Source organism: Mus caroli, chromosome 5 (genome assembly GCF_900094665.2).
Source record: "Mus caroli chromosome 5, CAROLI_EIJ_v1.1, whole genome shotgun sequence".
NCBI classification, from domain to species: domain Eukaryota; kingdom Metazoa; phylum Chordata; class Mammalia; order Rodentia; family Muridae; genus Mus; species Mus caroli.
In genome coordinates this window covers 90085345-90107797 of record NC_034574.1, presented here as the reverse complement: position 1 = coordinate 90107797, position 22453 = coordinate 90085345, and the positions used below count along the sequence as shown (strand labels likewise).

General features: G+C 41.3%; 1 protein-coding gene across 1 annotated transcript in view; it reads right to left on the bottom strand.

Annotated features, from left to right (window-relative positions):
* The window catches only part of Bmp2k (BMP2 inducible kinase), a 97829-nt gene that overhangs the window by 9083 nt on the left and 66293 nt on the right, over positions 1-22453 (bottom strand). The window contains exons 11-15 of the mRNA XM_021164002.1: positions 21885-22132; positions 20008-20106; positions 18552-18736; positions 15070-15221; positions 8901-9011 (exon numbers count right to left, since the gene is read on the bottom strand). Of these exons, the coding sequence (XP_021019661.1) occupies positions 8901-9011; positions 15070-15221; positions 18552-18736; positions 20008-20106; positions 21885-22132 (795 nt within the window). The remainder of the gene's footprint in view (positions 1-8900; positions 9012-15069; positions 15222-18551; positions 18737-20007; positions 20107-21884; positions 22133-22453) is intronic.

Below are 22453 nucleotides of genomic sequence, written 5' to 3'. Positions count from 1 at the left end.
ATGTGCATCCTTACCATCATTAGAATATCTAGGCTGTTTCTAGTTTCCCCACAGTTACAACAGAAAAACCAGGAGCCGTGCATGTTTTCCTTAAGAGAACAAAAGGGAAAAGCCACCTCTTTCAGACATCGCTGTCACTCTAATTCATGCACTATTATTTCCTTCCCACAGACAACTAACAGAACTAAGAAAAACACCCGCCAGGATGACGGCGACTCTAAAAACATGAATGAAATGGGGCTGAAAACAAATTTGTACTTCATTTGCCTTGTTAAGAAAGCACCAAGGGAACGGGAGAGACTGCCCAGCTGTTAAGAGCACTGTCTGCTCTTCCTAAGACCTGGATTCATCCCCAACACCCATGTGGAGGCTCACAACCACCTGGGGAATCTGATGCCCTTGTCTGGTCTCCTTGAAGACTGCATACATGTAGTGTGCAGACATACATGTAGCCAAAACACCCGTATACCAACAATAAAAATAAATCTTAAAGGGGGAGGGTACCAACAGTGCCTGACACTACATGAACTCTTTCTCATCATCTGCAACAAGAAGCAGATTCATTCACTTCCCCTACCATACTCACTTAGCTTCTGTGACATGTAGGCGCCATGGGTGAATCTAAGTGTGAGGGAACACATGAAGAAGCGAGAAGGGAAGAAGCAATTCTTGGCCAACAAGAAAAAGAAAAATGAAAGGAAAAACAAACAAACAAAACAAAAACAAAAACAAAACCACAACACTGATCTACTTGAGAACTGATCAAAATCAAGTATACAAGCAAATATATATGCACATACTCAGAGAGAACTTGTAATGCTGGAAACCACGTCTCTTTAAATATATATACATGGGGACACAGTGTAACACGTGGGAAAGAAATGCTTTCAAAATGAGCAGAAAACTCACACGCCAACTCTAGAACTGGCTTGTATAGACAGTGATTTTACTACAGTCTCTCCTTAAAACTAAAGCAACAATAAAAAGCATTTATCAAATTTATTTTTATCCTGTGTTCTCAGACTCCACAGAGACATTCTTTAAATGGTTCTCCATTCCCCCCCAGTGCCTGCTCCTTTGTAAGCTATTTGAGTCAAATGCAGTAATGTGGCCTCTGCAAACACGCCACCAGCATCCATGCTACCATGTCAACACCAGCTCACAGTCAGACCTCTAGCACCATCTGCTGAGGAGATGAAGTGCGGGCTGCAAGTTACAGTAATCCTGGATGGGTTTCACTGTCTGCAGCAGCAGCCGAGCTAGTCAACTGCCATTTCGTTACTGTGAAACTACTTAAGAGCTGAAATATGTAAATTATACAAAACCAAAATTAGTTCTAGTACCCCTTGGCTTTGGAGGTACTGTTACCTCCCACAGATACTCAAATCCTGACATTTGTGTGCCTTATGAAGAATGGAATGCATGTATAACCTACTACTCCTTCCTATCATAAACCATCCTTATATAGATGAGTTACAAACTCTAATACAGCACCATGCTACCTACATACACTCTTGTTTGTTTAGGGTGTGATAAGAACGTGCCCAGGAGAGGTGCATCTTCTTTTAATGTTTTTAGTCCAGAGTGGGCTGGGTCTAAGTGTGCAGAGAGCCAACTGTTATCTTACAGCTTTCAGCCCTTTGCCACAGCACAAAGACAGCTCCCCCGGTCCCCGCCAGCCACCCAAAGGGCACTTCAAGCTGGCTATAGTACCTTAAGTTATAATATATATATAGTTACTACTACATACTGACTTCTAGCTAAAAACTGCCCTCAGCATATACAAACTATTTCTTTGCTTAAACATATTCCTCTAGTTTGAGAAAAAGAAACACTCAGATGCTGAAATAAATAGAGTCAGGACAATGCCTCAGATATTCCTATTTGCTTCTGGGAACAGACTGCTTCTTCCCAGCTGTTAGATTAAATAATACATATTTGATTTATTATGAAATTTAATCAGGATTATCTTACTGCTAAAGTTAATTTCCTGAGAGTATATCCAGAACATGCTGCTTTGAATTTCAGAATCTCCTGTAGACATAATCATCTGAGATTTGTATTGTTAATGTAAAAATAGCAGTTTGAAGCGGGTGGGGAATGGGAACACTCCCAGTAAGTACTGGGCAGGTTCCTCACAGCTCAGATACCCTGAGAATGGGTCCTCTCTTGGTTACACCGTTAGTAACTGACAGGAGGAACATCTGGTTTCATGTACTGAGCAGCTCGTCTTATCTGCGCGCGACACAGACGACACACCATTGTCGTCACACCACTCTTTACTCTTGCTCCCTGACTGGGAACAACACACTAAAATGATCAGTCTTCAGAGTCTTCTAGCAAGATGCACTGTCACTGCAGGGGACAGGAAAGCAAGCTTAACATTTAGGTACAGATTTAATAATCAAATGGCAGGGCCAAATCTTTATGGCCAAGCTATTATTTATTAATAAATAGCAGTAAAATAATCATTTGAGAGCTGTTAGTTAAAATATTGTCTCCCAAATAAGAAAATAAGTAAATCTTAATTGAAACATATTAAATACACTTCCAGTGAAAAATTCAAAATAGTAATATATTAATATGTTCCACATTTAGGTAAGAAAAACATGAATTAAATTTTAAATTTGCTCAGATTCCAAGTAAGACCGTCATTCCCACTTTTAAGAGAGAACATTTTCAGAAATTCAACATTGTGAAGAGTCTGAACAATTTCAAACACCGAGACTTTCCCCTGAGAGACCTTACCTCAGAAGCTCCTGGACCAGAGTGGGCTCTGGACACAATCCACGTGCAGAAATGTTTCCCTACCACCCCACCCACCCACACACATACGTCAGAAATTAGAGCATGTTATCATTTTGTCAAGTGTTGTTTGCATCCCAGTAACAGTGCAAGTTCACTCAGACCAAAAGCCTGAGAATATGTGACTAGGATAAGCAATGCAGATTTGAGGAGATCAGTAAAAGCCCCAAGTTTTCAAGTGTTAAATATCTTTTTAGTTTATAAAGTATCCAGCATTGCAATCATAATTTAAAGCATCATAAACCATGAGAGCCAGGAGAACCTCACTGAGCAACAGGAAAGAGAGCAAGTACAAACTCCAATTATCCTTCTGACCAGAGCCACTGTTCACCTCCCACACCTCGTGCACAACACTGTCAGTGATGGAATGTGCCAATCACTCAGTAACCTTAGCAACGTCTCAGCATGTACTAAAGAAGTGGAATAACAACTATTTGGTGTCTACATAAAAATATACATACAACATAAAGTCCTCCAGCAGAAGATGCTAAATTAAAGTGCTGTTTGAAGACTTATAGTTTAGATGTTTTCATTACTCAGTGATTTGCTTCTTTCACCTGCAGAATGAATGGCATTATCGGCCTCACGGCTTTTCTTAGGGATTAAAGTGAAGACGCAGAGAGACTGTGGGCAGCAGTCATGGCACTTGTAGGTACTCTTCATGGAGCCCTAACTACACACTTGTGATGCACCAGGGAAGGCATCAAAGGGTCAAGATATTTACTGCACCAGTTCTCCACATTCTCTCCAACTCCTCACTACTGACTTCCCACTACACTGCGATAGATCTGTAAGGTGTGCTCTAAGGTTTGCTCTGATCTATGCTAGAGATGTCTTTCTCTGCCATTTGAATCACATCTTCAGAACTTGCCATGTCCACAGGCCATCATGCCTTCCTATTCCTTGAAGGGTTTACTCTAGTATCACTCAAATTTCAGTTCTTGAGCTTTCTCTTACATCTCTTCACTGTTTTGTAATTATAACCCTGTTTCTTAGCTTCAACTATATCCTCAGCTCTTTCAATAACAAGGGATTTGTAGACATTTAGTTCAATCTCTCTTTACACATGAGGAATTTGATAGTTACCAGAGTTTGGAGCCACATATATTAAAGGCACAGTGATTTCTCCTGCTGCAGACACTACCTTCGAACTCTGACCTGTAAACTCTGGACTAGCGTCACCAGGCAATGTTCACCTCAGTTTACCAAAGCATTGCCAAGTATGACCAGGAGCTGGCCTGCCTGCTTCCTTTTGCCCCCTGGCGGCATGCCAGAACAGGGGAAAGTACTACCATATGGGTCCTTGTTGTTTCTGCTTCAACAGTGTTTGAACTGAGCTGTTCCTTAAGGGTTCTTTATATATCTTTTATCATGTTTGCTTTGTCTTTCATGGGTGAGTAAGACAGTGTCTGACTTCAAAGTTCTCCATCACCTTAGCAACCTGCAAGACACTGCTCCTCTGTTACACTAAAGGCTCCATGCCTCCTCTGTCACTACATCTGACAATGAGTGACAGACACAATTGTATGTGTGTTGGGCATGGAGTGGGGAAGGGGAGGAGTGTGGGGGTTCTGAAAACAAGCTTACCTCACCAACAGATGCAAGAACAGGAATTCACCAGAAGAATGTTGAGAGAATAAACTGACCAATTCTGGGTTGTAAGTTTTCACAAAAGACAATTTCTAGATGTTCAAACTTCAAAGGTATATTCTTGTACAATCTAAATGGAACCTTCAATACTCCATCCAAATTTGGAGGGGATATCTAACACAGCATTTCTTTGGCTGGATATTTATACAGTTGTTAACAGTATTCTCTTAAACACTTCATTTAAGAAGTGAGGTCCTAGTTAATGCTTCACTATTTTAAATCAATCCTGCAAAGTATATACCCGTAAATTCATAAACTATACCGAAGAGCCACGTTGCTGAAAGTCCCCTCCTCAGGGACAAAGCACATTTGCCACATTCTGTCTACACTGCAACTCTTCCCATTGCATTTCCGCTCAAAGGGCAAACAGTTGGCATCCTTTTAATCATGTAAGAAGCTTGCAGTGTCAAGGAAATTTTGTTTCAATGCTCTTTTCTTTAGTATCAGCTTATAGAGGATAAATGGCTTGAACTGCGATTGTAATTACATGCCGTCTGTTGTCCTATCATCCAGGCAGAGGAGGGGAGGGGCGCTTTAAAGCACACTGTGAATTGGAAGCATACTGCCTGCCGTCATTTCCCAACAATTTATCATGTTAGGCCTCCGGATTAGTGGATTAGCAAAAGGTTTTATGAGACCCTGCACGACTGCTCTGAAGGCAGGCCAAGTGGCAGAGTGCAAATGCAAGAAGACAACCACACAGGCTGTGAGCACTATTTCCAAACACAAGATGCCATACAATGGGCCATTTTCTTATCTGACTGGTGGTACAGGTTGTCTTCCATTTCATTTTTTAATTGCTTACTACTATTTATGCTACTCTTTATGGAAGAGTTTAACATCAGAACTGGATTCCTACTTATGAATTACGTGACTTAAACAAAGTAACTGGCACCCTCCGAGCCCGTTTCCATAGAACATATGGCAGATTTCAATTACGGCAAATAATATTGCCAACATCTTGAAAAAGAAGTCCTGACCATCAAGAATCATAAACTGACTCTAAAGGAAGAAGTTACATACCTCATCACTTTACAAGGTAGGCCAACCTTCAGACCCAAGTTCATTAAACCTGGACCAAAATACAACTGAATTGCAAAGTAAGTGTGAAAACCCTTCAAATACAATTCAAGAATGTCAGTGACTTCCAGTATGTTCCAGAAGGTGAGTGTGCCATTAAACAGGACTGTCTGCTCCAGGATTAACTCAGAGAGTCACATTTCCACTGTCTTAGCAACTACTGGGGAACAATGTCCCAAAGGGAGGAAAAGGAGCGCACCAGTCTTGTGCCTGAGGGGTCTGTCTTGCTTGCTCTCAGACAGGGCCTCACTTTGTAGCCTATACAAGCCTTCAATCTGGAATCCCCTGCTTTGGCCTGAAGGGTGCTGGGATCACAGAATGTGCCACTGGGCTCTGATATGTTGTTGGACTGAGGGACCATTGTCTCACTGGGCACAGAATAGCATTTTTGATATCCAAAGGGGAACTAATGAGTTGGGAGGAAACTGAATGGCATAATAGTGATTGCAAGAAAATTGCCAGATTTGTTAATTTTTAATTTGTTAATATACCATTAATATATAATTATGTATAATAATTTACATCAGATAAAAACTATTTTATGCAAGTTAATAACTATTTGGCAACGATATGGTCTTTGTACTGTATAAGAAAATGTAATAATGTTATATGTAAATACATCTGAGCTAAACCCCTAACTTCATATCCCAGCTTCTCTTCATCAATCTACAAACCAATAAGCTTTTTTCCAACCAAGGCTTACTTGAACTTCTTTCTTTAAAAGTAAAATCTTCATTACTGAGGTTTATGGCCAGGCCTGGGGTGCACTCCTGTAACCCACCACTCGAGAGGCTGAAGCACGATAAGGTTTGAGGGCAGGCTGTGCCCCTATCAAATCCTGTCTTCCTCCTTCCACCCAAAGAAAGAGGATCCATTATTTTATTATTTTATTATTATCTTACTGTTTACTTGAAAGGAATCTTCAACTAATTTTTAAAAGTCCATTCTAGCCATGGTCTATGCTCTCTTAACCCCAGGCTCTGGAGGCAGATGTGGGCAGGTCTGTGAGTTCCAGGACAGCCTGGGTTACACAGTGAGATCCTGTCTTAAACATTAACTAATTAAGTAATCCAAGTATCTGGAATTTGAACCTTTAATCAAAATACATTAGAACATGTGAGAAATTAAAAATACTTTAAGTGAATGACAATGTATTAAAATGTACATATACATCTTAAGTGTATGTATACATTTTAATATATAATTTTATATATACATTTTAAGTGTGCACATGTCTGTGTGTGCATGCATGCGTGTGCGTGTGTGTGTGTGTGTAATAGCAGTGCTTAAAAAGAAATCTGTGAGGCAAGCTCCTGAGCACCTGGGTGTTAAATACGCAGTGTGGAGCTGGCAAACAGCTCAGCAGGAAAGGGTGCCAGGCCTGACAACCTGAGTTCAATTCCTGGAACTCACAGGGTGGAAAGAGGAGACCATCTTCCCCAGTTACTCTCTGACCTCCACTATGGCTCTCACCAATACCCCCGCACACAGTCACACATACATGCACACGAAATAAAAATATAAGTAGCAACAACGGTGGAGGAGAGAGACAAGGTTCAGAGACAGAACACACCTAGAATGTTCTGTAATGTAATGTGTTTTAAGCCAAAACACATTATGGAAGAGTTATTGCCAGGAAGTCGATGGCTGATTGCTCCCTCCCATGTCTCAACAAAGTATCTCTATACTTTCTAATATTTGTCCAATAGTAATTATCTATTTTAGACTTTTTATTTTAAGTAAACTTTGAATTTAAAAAGTATTTAAAAAGTATTTAAAAAGGATTCTATTGCTGTCCCAGTGATCACCTTTATTCTGTCTTAGGCACATCCCTCCTAGGCCGGTCTGCTCCTTCACTGACTTTCCAGGTCAAACCACTGCAATATTAGTAATGCTCTCGCTGCTGACAAGTCCTAGAGTGAGAGCCCTCTCATTCTAACTGCCCCAGTTCTAAGAAATATTCAGAAATGCCTTTTACAGATAGCCGGAACGTTTTCAAACAATGACTATTACATCATTATTGGGTTGGTTATTGGGCAAGATCAAACATAAGCCATGCTCCCAACCCTCATCAAGTTCACATCTAACAGAATATACACAAAGTTCAACAAAACCACAGTGACACCCAAGCTCAGATTTGTGAACAAACTGCCAATTACAAAAGTCCCCACATCAACATGTGTGTGCCCAAAGAGCACCCAGGAAAGGCTCTCCAAGTCCCAGCTTCAGGCCCAACGACTCCCCAGGAAAGGCTCTCCAAGCCCCAGCTTCAGGCCCACCGACTCCCCCAGGAAAGGCTCTCCAAGCCCCAGCTTCAGGCCCACCAACTCCCCAGGAAAGGCTCTCCAAGTCCCAGCTTCAGGCCCACCAACTCCCCCAGGAAAGGCTCTCCAAGTCCCAGCTTCAGGCCCACCGACTCCCCAGGAAAGGCTCTCCAAGCCCCAGCTTCAGGCCCACCGACTCCCCCAGGAAAGGCTCTCCAAGTCCCAGCTTCAGGCCCACCAACTCCCCCAGGGTCCCTCGGGAGTGGTTTGCATGGGATGTGCATGCAAGTGTAGGCAGGACAATGGACTCCAGCTGAAGAGGAACAACAACAACAACACTGCACTGAAACTGCTTCCTGCATCAGGAACTCAAGTCACTAAGTCCTGAGATCCCTGAAGAGTGATGAGCATTTTTGAAATACAAGAAAAATAACACACTTTTGACTAAGGGTATTGGCAGTGTGAGGAACCACACAGAAGGCTGAGCAGATACACAGCTAGCTAGCAGCTCCTGCTACAGCTACTGTGTCATCTATAAAATTAACAATGAAAGGGCAGTAAGCAGAAATGCATGAAGACAGACAGAGAGCAAAGCTAGGATACGGAATATGACAGCAATTCCAAACAATCTTGCTAGGGGTTCTGCATCATACAATTACTTTGACATTACTAATAGGAATAATTTTACATAGCAAGTTGCAGCAGCATTCAACTTCTGAACTAAAATCAAAAGCATGAACATAAGAAGCGAAGTTGGTGGCATACCAAATACAAAATCATTAAGACAATTATAAGAAATGATGTATATGCTAGGAAAACATCAGATTTTTAAGCAAAAGCTAAGTATAAAAGTATTTTAAGTATATTTTAAATATAGGAGATATTTTCATGTGTAATTTTTTTTTTTAAAGTAGATCCCAGTAACTGGTGAAAAAAAACTGCATTTCCCACATTGGCAAATGTACAACAGCAACTCCGTAGGCCACACGTTAGGAAGATTAGACGGCTAACAGTTACACACGCCCTATTTTCAAGCTTCTGTACCTAACATCCGCCTCTTCTGAGCATTTCACAGACAACGATGCCACACATGTAACTTGCCTGAGTGAGAAATGAAAGGGACGGAAGCAAAAGGCTCCTCCGGAAGACGGCTATGTGGAGCGGGGGGCGGGTCTACAGTCTTATCTGAGGGTGTGCTCTCCCCGAGCCTGTCTGCAAAAATAAGATGAAACAAAACAAAAATAAAATAAAATAAAGATGGTTTTAAACAAAAGGTGAAATACAGTATAAACCAAAGTAAAACTTAAAACAACAGCCTTTTTGAAGACCATAATTCACAGCCCTGTTCTGATAAGGCCTGGGCTTTGTCCGAAGGTGAATGAATGCCTGTTTGTTACTACAAAATCAAGTTCAAGGAGATTAGATTAATCAGTGCGAGATTACATTAAATTCAATCTACTTAATTAGTCCGGTTCAGTTAATACTAGCTATTTGTATTTGTAACATATTAAACTTGAGTTTCAAACCCTGCTTATTACAAAGACACATTTAGCACTTTCACCAAAAACCTACAGAAGAAAAAAAAAACTGCAAATGGTTGTACACTCATAAAATTGGTAAATTCAAATCCTCAGCAGTCAGAAAAATGGAATTCACTCTATCTGACATTATTCATTTTTCCCAACACTTTGTACTATTACACACACAAAGCACACACACACACACACACGCATGCACATACAGTGTATTGATTCATCCAACAAATAGCTGAGTGTTTGGTAATACATCCAGCACAGCACTGTTCTGACCCCTACCCTCACGTAGCTTATATGAAAAACAAGCATTAAAGTAGTAGACACTACAAGATGTATACAGTGTGTTTGAAAACAAATGTGCTCTGTAGTGTAGCAGAGAGGAAAGGAAAGCAGGAGGACAGAGTGATTCCTGGGACAGAACAGAGAGAGACGGCAGGCAGCTGGGGATGGAGACACAGGGTGAGAATGAGCATCACAGAGCAAAGGCAAGGGCAGCCGTGTCGGAGAACCTCCATCCCCGATCCCCGGTCATGGCAGTACTCCCTTATCAACTCAAGCTGCCCTCACTAGGGATGCTTACGTGCCCAGTAAGCACTTTCTAGCTTGTTGGAACAATGCCTCTTTTCTGATTTTAAGCAATCAAAACTGTACTATTTGACACTTATCAAGAAAGAAATTTTAGGCATTCAAGTAGACCTTTGTTCCGTAGCCATTTTGAAAGAAAAAAAAAAAGTCAAATCCATTTTCTTGCTAGTTTGTTCTGGTGAGTAAGTTAAAGAGGCTAGAGGTTAAAGCACCAACTGAAGAGCATCTTCATAGCTCTTAGTTTCATAGCATCTTTCTGGAAAGACAATGAAGACCATCTTATGACCAGTTTACTGTAGCGAGATGCAACATTGGCACATGAAGGAAGGACAGCGTGCGGTCTCTCTGGGCATCTATACGCCAGAGGTCATGCATGCACTCATATCAAAGGGTCCTCCTGGGCTCCTCAGCCTTCTACACACCCTCTAGGTTCTGTCCTTACAGACTGCAAAAGAACAACCCAAGTGACAGCCTCAAGGGCATCATCAAGAAGGGTAACTCCCCCAAATCAAAATGGTATGTAGACACTTAAGTCTGAACTAGAAACAGCCTCCGTAACACCTGCATCCTTCCCGTCAGGAGGTTAATACAGAGCAGCTGCTTCCCCCATAACACAGATGTGATGAATTACACTATCTAATTGTGAACTTGGAAACCTCCACTTTCAACCTATTCTCCAAATTTCAAAACAAGTTTGTAACAATGGTTCCCTAGCTTATGAAAGTGCAAAATCACTACATCACTCCTGGAATTCTTGTACATTTGGTATATAATCTTTAACAATCAAGCAAATTGTGGTAAATACATAAACAGCACTCTGCAGTTAGACATAATAACAACAATAATAACAACAAAAACCTTCATGTGGGAGTAGCTAATTGTTATATAGAAGTCTCCAAGTGGAAAGAATACAGGAGTTACTGTTATATAAAAAACTCATTTACTTAATTATTTTCAAACAGAAGTCAGAATACATTTGTAACAAAATGCATCATGTTCTATTATCCCACAAAACACAAAATCAATGTTTAATGGAATATTTTTATATCACTTAAGATTTCTAAAATTCACATAATCTGGGTCTCAGAAGACAGAATACAAAATAAATAAACATTAACTTACTACACAATCACATAGATATGAAAACAAAATGCTTACTGTGGAGCTACATTTTAAAGACCTGGTCACCCCTAACCTGTCTTAAGTTTCTTTCAGTTAGAACAAAGTCTGAGTTACACATAAGGAATCTGTCCCATCCTGACACATAAAAGCATTGTGCTGGAAGGTGAAGACAGATTCTTTTCAAAGTGTTCAATTGACAGAAACAGTGGAAAAGGGGTAGGACTTTAACATTTTGAAAGCAGAGTCCTTTCCATTATACCACCACACAGTCAAAATACTCTAGAAGGTATTTTAAATATGCAGCTTAAATAGATAATGCCCTCAAACAAAGACTTAACAGTTAACAAATAGAGTTGTAAAACGAAGTATTCACTGGTACTACGGAGTCAGTCTAATGTGCCTGAAAATCATTACTCTACATTGAAGACACTGTAACAGGTCAGAATAAACAAAAGTTAATGGCTGAAAACTTTACCATAAATGAAATATTGTAAAATAACATTTACAACTGTTGTGTATTCAAAATTTATACAACATACTTAGTAAGATTGCAAAACAACCAGTCCTTGAGTTTCTGTTATTCCCCTTAGTCATTTTGTTGAAATTTTAAACAGAAAACAGTAAATCTATTTGTCCAAGAACCAACCTTCCACTGTTCTTCATTAGGAGTTACAAGGATACCACCATCTGACCAAATCCACGTTGACAATTTCCCCAAACACGTGTTATTTCAGTTCCTGTTTAACCTTGTAACTACCATAACAACTAGACCCCTGAGGGGTACATACTCATCTGATGATTCGGTACAAAAGATAATGACAGCAGCAAGCTTAATTAAAAAAAATCAAAGACAAACTTTGTTATTAATACTTAATATTGGTTTAATGTATTCTCATTAGGAAAGAACCATTAAAAGATTCTGTACTATAAATTACATTCATTTACACTGAGAACTAAAGCAGCAATAGTTTATTTTACATGTTAAATGCCTGTTACAGGTAATCAATTATTTCCATAAAGGTTACAAAAAATATATTATCAATTATCTCAGTTTTAATATCACAAAAATGTTATTTCTTTAAAATTATTTCCTATAGGAAGCACACAAGTAATATATCTTTTTAGTCATTGTTATCTTTTTTCCTACTAAACAAAATAGCCATGTACCACTTGATCAGGAAAATCCTGAGTGTCAATGTAGCCCTGAATGGTCAACACTCTGCAACTTCTATGTCACCTGCAGGGATAGTGTGCACTCAAAAGCCTCGGGAAGGTGGTCAGCCTCCACCCAGCAAGTATTTCATTAACCAAAGACGTGCGCTTTTACAAACCACTCTGGAAAACAACACATGTGCCTAGTAACAAATGCATAAGAGAAATATGTGGTATTTCAAGTGCATTAATTTATTTCTTCAGGTTGGAAAAAAATTGGGGAGAGAAGAACCAAGCAATAATGAACATCCACCATTCTTTAGTGTACAGTCAGGCTTCCACTGTAATTAAGGTCCTAGAGGAGGCCCCTGCTTATCAGAATGATTTCAACTCTACCATACAGATCAAATGTGAGATATACTATTATTGTACTGGAAGAGATATCAGAGATGACTGCTACACCTAAGTAAGACTACAGAAGGGGATGTTTCTGAAGTGCAGACACATTTATAGATTTTCCTAAAAGTCCCACTCCTTCCTTTGAACTCCAGTCCACTCACTTAATGTTAAGAACATGGAACTCTATCTATCGGCCTCCCTGCCGACATGTGCCCATCGGGTCAGTGCTGTATACTCTTGACTCTCGTTTGATTAATTTACCAAGAAACCTAGTGAATTAAATATAGTTTCAAGATGCCAGCTAAGCATCTTAAGACATGAGGTGATGGCTCCCATCCCCTATGTAGAGACAATCACTTCACTCAGCTCCACTAACAATCCTGTCCCTTCGATCCCAGTTTACAAGTGGCAGGGGATGAGCCTGACATGGCAACTGAGTGACCTCACTGAGAAGCTATCAGCAGGGAGGGAAATGTGAGTTTCTGGTGCTATGTGCTGAAGTGAGTGCAGAAGCCCTGTGGTTTCGGTGCCCCTCCTCAAGGCCACGCGGGTAGTTTATAATGGCAATGATCGATCGCTCCTGGGCTCTCGTCTGGGACCTGGCATCTTCTGTGATGCAGTGAGATGCAGTCTGAGCTGCCTCTGTCAACAGGTATACACATCCATGTGTGCAGCACTGATGTTGCCTATCTTCCAATGTGAAAACAGTTATTCCAAAATTTAAAAGACGAAACTACACATGCAGCCATGTCTTCATACAGTTCCTGCCTCCACCAAAGAAACAGCATATTTTATAAGACACAAAATAATAAGATCCTTCACCTGGCCCTTGTCATTTAGAAGGGGGAACACAAGATATTCCTTTAATCTGAGAAACTAAAAGTATTTGTTAGTAGATCCTTCTCAGAACACATTAAAACTTACTTTCTGCTTCTAAACGAACCCTTGGCTGGGGAGATGGCTTAGTTAATACCCTTGCTGCACCAGCTTTAAGGAGAGAATCCAAATCCCCAGTGTGGATGCTAGGCGTGCGCGGTGGCCGACTGCAGCCCCAGTGCTCAGCAGGCAGCCAGGAAGACTCCACACAAAGTGACTAGAAAAACTCTATTTTTGACTTGTGGGTTCATCTGAGAGACCGTTCCTCAAATGATAGAGAGGGACTACAGATGACTCTTAACTTCAGGTCTAGACAGGCATGCAAACACACTTACATGAGCATATGCATACTCGCACGCATTAAAAAACTAAAATAATCCTATAAATTATCATTACTTGACCACCTCCTAATCTTCCTTTACTACTTTCCAAAAGAGACCATTGACATCCTTTTTAAACTGGGGGCTACTTAACAGAAACTCCAGGAAAAATACCATACAAAAATGTGATTTAAAAACATTTTTTAATATGAGGTAAGATTTTTTTATCAAAGTTAACAAATGTATATCAGAGGCTTAAAATTCATTTTTATGCTCACGCTTATCACCAATATACAAAATACAAATTCAGATGCCAAACATGAGTGCCTTACAGGAATTCTTTACATAAATGTAAGCCATCTGTGAATTTTACATAAAATACATACTAATTCAGACAAAGCACTCTACTTACTAAATGTGTTCACAAAGCTAGTTACTTAAATAAAACAGGAATTAGAAACTGAGAGTCATTTCTTAGGCCCTTCTCTTTATATGCAAAACAGAGATGCTCAGTGAATATGTATGTATATGCATACATGTACATACAAATACATACATACACACATATACATACAAGCCTCAGAAACTAGAAAATCACCTATGTTTTCCATAAAATGAGCTTCTTGCCCTTATTCTGCAAACCTCCTCAAACCTACACTCTTCTAAAAGAGATCATTTCTAAAACACATGTGGCAAGGCTTGATGTATATATTAGGTAGTTTGAGAAAAGTTAACGATTCCAAGTAAAAACATTGAGATATCAGATTTCAAGTTGAAAAAAATTATTTAACTTTGGTCATATCAGGACAACAAAGCAGCCCCTTTCTGTCGCCACTCAGTGAAAGGACACGACAAACCATCACCATTGTGCAGCCCATGCTTTCTCTTGGGCATGCTCAAGGGTGTCTCAGACCCACACTATCTCGTACTGAGTGTGCAAGAAAGAGCTGCAGAGCCATTAGTAAGGCAAGAGACTGACAGTGTCTTCCCTACTTGAGCATTAACCTTCCATGTTTTGAAGATGTTATGAATTGCACATTCATAGATAGTTTTTAATGGTTAAGATATCAGCAATCTTGAGTTTATTAGCTACTAAGAGGCAACTAACTTCTAATGTGCAACACAACACAGCTTAACAGTATATGAAAGAAAGTGGCCTGTATTTTTCCCTCAAGTGCACAAAAAGAATTTTTGACACCACCTCACACAGTCTTTGGCCTTGCTCAACTATATAGCTGTTACTTTACTGTGAAGCAAAATAAGCCTTCAAGTGTCCCTTACTTGATCTTAGAAGGTCAAATTCTCTGTCCAATAGTTCCTCTTCTGTTAACTTGGAAAAATTGTCTTCTCCAAAAGGATTCCAGCCTGACATGTCAGGAGGGTGACTGATGGCCTTCTGACTTGTAAAATCTGCCTCTTTCTCAGCAACTGACCTGTTGAGAGAGGAGAGAGGGTGACAGGGATAACATTACAATTCAGGGAACTTTGCAGTGCCTCACTTCACACTGCACAAACTCTTGGAACAAGACCTGGAGTGCAATGGTAGATTAAGTACAGGATGAGCCTGGGCTGTAGCTCAGGGATAAAATGCTTGCCTGGTATGCATAAGACCCAGGATTCAATACTCATCACAGAAAGAAACAAAAACGTGGCATCCCTGGAATGCCAGCACTCTGGCAGCTAAGCCTATAAGGCCAGCCTGAGCTACATAGTATGTTCCCAGCTAACCTAGGCTAGAGTGAGACCCTGTCTCCAAAAGATAAAGAAATAAAGTACAGGTTGGACAGACCACGGCTGCAGTGTGAACCACCTGCACATGTAACTGCACGCTAGTGTGCTCCTTATTTAACCCCTTACTCCTCGGCATCCTAGTCCACAGGATGTGTACGAACTTGCAGAGACCTTAAAACACACAGCAGTGGGAAAACTCAAGTCTGGCTTCCTATCTGAACTGCTTTCCTCCCACTCTGGATGAATTCAGAGACTGTTTCTGGAACACAATTGAAAGACGTATTAAATCACATCTTCAGGGGCTGGGGATATGGTATCACAATGAGACTCAAGACCTTAGTTTCACCTCCAGCACTAGGCTGGGGTATGGGGTTAACAAATTGTTTACACTTTTACCCCAAAAGAATGAAACCTAACCCCTAGCCTCACTTAGTATTTGTCTTACTGTACTCACAATTATTTACTTTGCCACAGTGCATTTCTTTAAATGGCATTTGATTTGCATAACTGTAAATATTTAAAAGCATTTTGAACAAATTAAAGACTCAATAGTATTCATTATTAAAAGCAGATAGGGATGCTGGAGAGACATGCAGTGGTAAACAGCACTTCCTACCCCTACAGAGGATCTGGGTTCAGTTCCTAGAACCTACATGGTGGCTCACAACCATCCGTGACTCCACTTCTAGGAGACTAGTGGCCAGACTTTCTGGCCTTAGTGCGCACAAGGAACCCAATGGTGCGCATACAAAACACTCAGACACATAAAATAAGGCCGGGCGTGGTGGCGCACGCCTTTAATCCCAGCACTTGGGAGGCAGAGTTAGGAGGATTTTTGAGTTTGAGGCCAGCCTGGTCTACAAAGTGAGTTCCAGGACAGCCAGGGCTACACAGAGAAACCCGGTCTCAAAAAACCAAAAAAAACAAAAAAAAAAAAAACTAATTTTTTTAGAAGCAGCATGGGGGCTGTGGAAACAACTAACAAGAAGAATCTGTGCTTGGAAGGCCCAAAGCCCTGCCTCCAATTTCCAGACAGACAGACAGACAGAGGAGAAATGGAAGGATTTTCTTGTATGTATCATTTAGCTTTAAGACTGATGAGACCTGAGTGTGAGGGCAGCCTGGTCGATTAGTAAGCTCCGGAACTGCCAAGGCTACACACAAGGAGACCCAGTGGCACTGATGAGGCTGACACACTGACCACTGAGGTTTAGGGCTATTGACTTACATATGTTTTACAGTTCTGAAAGCTCACCAGTTTCTGGAGTACAGCTGTGCACAATGAAAATGGAGTACTGACTGTGGAAACCTGGGTAAGAGGATCCGTGTTACTGTTGTGCAGTGTGCGCACTATCTAAACTTTTATTATTTCCTGTTTTGGTGTTTTTCCTTGTTTCTTGGGCAGTGCTGGGGAGTTTACCTCAGTCCTTGCTATGTGGATTTCTAATGAAAACAGCAGCTTAGCCATGTATATGAACTAGCATCAAGCAGACTATGTAATAAGAAAAGCTACATTCCTCTCGTCACAGAGGAACTAACATTCATAGGTTTATTGGAGCACTACTCGAATTTCATAGTTTAGATCCTACGGGATCTAATGTGTTTCCTGCACATATGTTAGGCCCTAGCTTCCTTGTAATAATGCCTGAATGTATGAAAGAGGAGTGCCAAGCAGAAAAAGCTAGAGTGAGCAAGTAAATGGTGGCAAACGCCGAGGCACACCTTTGAGTGCTCCAAAGCAATCGTTTGTCCCAGCCCATACACCTCTGCTTTTGCTTCAGAAATGTATGTCACTGAATTAATCTTTTAAAATTTCCTTCCTGTGTCTCCCCAGTATGTAACAGATCTCTATCGTTCCTCTTCCTTCTCCCTCTCCCCGGGCCTCTCTCCCTCTGTCTCCCTCTCCTTTCTCACTCACACACACAGAACTCTAATGGCACACTTGCTCTCTCTGGACAAATTCAATTGACAGCACAGTGTCACTGTCCTCATGCTGTCTACTCTCTCAGCTACTGCTGCAAATCCTGAACCTGGGCATAGGAGCCTCTTTGCTGTTCTAGCACCCAGTTTAACAACTAATTTCAGTTTCATATTTAAAGATATCGATATTTCCTGCCTTGGGGCGGGAGGGGGTGTGTCTTTGTGTGCACATGTATCCTGGTGCATGTTTGTGTGTGCTCACACGTGGAGGGAAGAAGGCAACCCCAAGTGTTGGTCCTCAGGGGCTGTCCACCTTGTTTCCTTGTCAGTTGGGCTCTGTTGGTTGAGCAGAGACCCTTCCGCCTCTGTCTCCACAGCCTCTGAGGTTGCAGTGTGTGCTCTCACTCCCTGCTTCTTTAATAGAGCCTGGAGATCAAATTTAAGTCTTTCCGGCTTGTTGGAAAAGTACTTCACCAAGCTCTCTCCCAACCCTTAATACTGGCTCTTAATTCCAAGATCCTGAAAAACTTGCTAAATTCATATCACATCCAAATGTGAGAAACAATGTACCAAATTTCTTCAATGTATTGTAATGATTTCCCATAGAAAGTACCCACACAATAATTCTAACTAATATATCTGAATAGTTAAAAGTCACGATTTCTCAACTACACTAAGTTTGCTATGCATGATATACTTAAAATGTTTGTCCCCGTGTCAACTGAACCAAATCATACAAATTTTACAAATAGTTGAGTTAGGTGAAGGCAGTAGTAACACATAAGTAGAAAAAGTTAACATGTCTACAAGGATTCTTTATTTTCAACCTCTCAAGTAGTTTTCTTGGATTATGTTTCTACTTAAATTACAAAGAATGCCTGAATAACTCCTAAATAACCAATAAACTCCTAAATGTCCTTCTGTGTGGCTGACCTTTGTCTGCAGAGAGGAACTGGAGCAGGAGGAAGGATGATGTACAACAGAACCGAGGAGGGAACGAATCAGCTCTATGTAATAGCAAAAGCGAGCTCATTCAGGAGCCACTCCATGCTTCCTGCAGTATCGCCCACTTCCATGGTGAGTGCCTTTGCATCCTCCGGGAAAATACTTGCCTGTTGGCACCGTAAGAAGAGTCCGCTATGGTTCCAACCTGAGCTGGAATTGACGAGGCGTAGGAAACTAAGGCTGGTGAGAACTCTTGAGGGGAGGTAAGATACTCAGGTGATACCTGCTGTGTTGGCTGCTGATGGCGAGCTAGCATCTGCTGCTGCAAGAAAGCCTGCTGATACTGCTGCATCTGAAACAAGAAACAACACAAAGCCTATGTCCAAGTCACCAAAGCACTGCACCCTGCCACTAGTTACCATGCTCCTTCCTGTCCCCTGCCATGGAGACACAACCAGAAACCCTAGGAACCCCCAACATCACTGAGTACTTGAAGAAGGAGCTGTGACCAGAAAACTACACAGAGATATTTAAACCCATCTAATATTAAAAAGCCAGACTCACTTAGCCAGATTCAAAACTCTTCCTTTAAGTATTTTAAGAAAAAGACAAAGGAATAAGTTAAGTAAACTGATTCCTGTAAGAGAAGAAAAGGCAGACTGTTCTCTGGAGCAAATGCATGGCAGAGTTGCCCTGTGTTTCACTTACACTCAGCAGATACTTGCTGAATGGAAGAGACAGAGGACATAAGATGACAGGGACTCTTATAGCCAAAAGTGTCACTAGACAGTTATAATGTGCCACTCTCAGATGCAAGAGTGTAACTGCAGGCTGTTTGAGAATAGACATCTGCCTTCAAAGAAAATATGTCAAGTGACAGTTTTACTTGAGTGTGTGTGTGCATGCGAACACACACACACACACACACATGAGCATGGGAGGGGTGAGGGCATAAAAACACACGGAGGCCAAAGCCAACATCAGATGTTTCTATCGATCGATAGCTTGGTTTAGAGTCAGGATCTCTCACTGAGCCTGGAGCTCACCTAGCTTATCAGATAGGACAGCTGACAAATGAGCTTCAAGATCCACCCGTCCCCATCCCCACCCAGTGGGCACGAGGTGTAGCATGTGCTGCTGGCTTTTGGAGCCTGGGATCTGAACCCAGCCCTCGTGCTTACATGGCAACATCGTCAAGGGAGCATCTCTCCAGCATCCCTCATTAAGTAACGTGAGCCAATTTGCATGTGTGGACAGTCAGTATCTGGTGTCTTCAGCCTTCTCTCTCCTCCTTTTTGAGACACAGTCTCTCTCACTGGACCTAGAGTTCACTGATTTGGCTAGGTTGGCTGGCCAGCAAACCCCAGAGGTTTTCCATCTCTGCCTCCTCTCATCATTGCTGGGGTCACTGGTGCAAGTTACTAAGCCTAGATTTTCAGAATGGGTGTGGAAGATTTACACTCATGTCCTCATGCATGCATGACACACTTGCTGGACTGATTCATCTTCCCAGGCCCCAAACTGAGTTTTGAAGAATGAATTTTAAATAGCATCATACATACTGTAAGTTCCGCCTTAGAAATACACGCCTGTAAGAACGTCTAGACACGACAAAGCCCTTACCATGGCAGGATACTGGGATGCAGGCGGTTGTGGCTGATACACTGAGTGCATTAGAAACTGTTGCTGAAGTATCTGCTGCTGGTGCATTGCATGCTGATACTAGAAGAGGGGACAAAACAGAAACAGAATCAACACTGTGCAGGTCTGAATGAGGAAGTCCCCGATAGGGTCATATGTTTCAATGCTGTTCCCCAGTTAATGATAATATTTGGGCAGAATTAGGAGGTGTGGCCTTGCTGGAGAAGGTGTAGCCTTGTTGGAGGCCTGTCAGTGGCAGACGAGCTTTGAGGTTTCACAAGCCCATGCTAGGTCCAGGCCCACTCTCTCTTTGAACAACTTACGAACCAGATTTGAGCTCTCAGTTACTGCTCCAGAAGATGCATGTGTGCTTGCTGCCATGTTTCCCACAGTGATGATGATACACTAACCCTCTGAAACTCTAAGTAGCCCTCAACTACATGCTGTATTTTATAAGTTTCCTTGGTGATGGTCTCTTCAATGTAATAGAACACTAAGACAACTAATATCCATGCCTCCCAGTGCCAGAATTATTTATTTATTTATTTATTTATTTATTATTGGTTTTTTCGAGACAGGATTTCTCTGTGTAGCCCTGGCTGTCCTGGAACTCACTCTGTAGACCAGGCTGGCCTCTAACTCAGAAATCCACCTGCCTCTGCCTCCCAAGTGCTGGGATTAAAGGCGTGAACCACCACTGCCCGGCCAGTATTACTTATTTTTAATTTTGTGTGACTGCTGTTTTGCCCGCATGTCTGTCGGTACACTATGTACTTGAAATGCCCACAGAATTCGAGAGCACTAGATTTCCTGAGACAGGAGTTGTTGATAGTTGTGAACCATCATACAGACGCTAGGACTTGAACCTGCATCCTCTGGAGAAGCAACCAGGACTCTTAGCCATTTCTCCATCCTGAGTTCTGTGTTTTGTTTGTTTGTTTGTTTGTTTGTTTTGTTTTTAATATTTCTGATTTTATCAGCACAATAATTAAGAAAATAAAGTCTTAAGAACAATATAAAAGAACCGTAATAATCTGTGACTGTAAATTTCTGTATGTTCATCAAATTAGTTTGAAAAGTAGTAATAAAACAGAGTGTAACGAAAAGTATTCCAGCACACTTTCAGGATGTTTGTAGGAAAGCTAACACAAGCATGGCCTCCAGTGACCCCTCTTACAGTCCAGGTTCCGCACTCTCCTCCTGTCTCCTCCCCGGCACCACCCCCACTGTGTCTGTCAGCCAACCACAGAGGGAGCAGCCCAGTGGAGTGTCCTGTACACAGCTGGCTCACACATGCCTTGGATAATGATAAAATGCTTGTGCTTACAGAAGTGCCATGTAGAAAAGTTTAGTGAGGCTAGAACTTTGCAGGATTTTATAGAGGACAGAATGATGCCTCCTTTTTACCTATGTGCCAACACAGGCAAAATAAAATAAAACAAAAACCGAGCTGCAGAACTGACCCAGGGTTACTAGGCTCACAGACGAACAGGAAGGGCAAGAAAAGAAAATAATAAAAAGACAGCATTTCTTTTGAAAATTAAACATTTTTCCCATGGTAGCACTGGTGTAGATTTAAAATATATCTGTGATGCTTATTTCTGAATATCAAGTAAACACTTTCACTTCATAAATCCATGGTGCAATCTATTTTAACAGTACATCTCTTTACTTAGCATCAAATGTCAATTAATAAAACGTTCTTCTGTAATTAGGAAATTGAGGATGTTTATTTGAACACAGTTCACGTGATGATATGCCTATTTTAAATCAATGACACAAAAGTGAAAGCAATGGTACTCAACTGCTGTGTGAATTTCACAACACCACTTCCCTATATAAAGTCATAAAAATACTACCTGCTGCAAGTAAGCATTTTGAAGTAGTTGCTGTTGCTGCTGCTGTTGCTGCAGCTGTTGTTGCTGCTGCTGTTGTTGCTGTTGTTGCTGTTGCTGCTGGTGGTGGTGGGGATGACGATGCAAATGAAGTTGCTGTAATCTCCAGTCTCCCTGCTGCAACTGCTGGAGGACTCTATGCTGCTGTGGGGGTTGCTGAGGGGGTCCCTGAACCATTAAGACTTCAGACCCATTTCCAGGTCTCAATGCTCCTATATTTCAAAAACATTAATACACAGACAATTTTATTAAGATGGGTAGATTTCAAGTCATTAAGACATTGGTTTCATAATAGACCTTTTTGTACATTACATAGTTTAAACCAAGTATCTACTATAATTGTAAACTGTCCATGAAATGTCACTTTATCATCTACTATACCAACAAATAAATATCTTAGCAAGTCAACCTAGCCACATGAGTGAGCTGCAGGTACAATGAGAAAACCTGCCTCCAGCCTGTGCGTGGAGCTGGGGAGAAAACCTGCCTCCAGCCTGTGCGTGGAGCTGGGTGAGAAAACCTGCCTCCAGCCT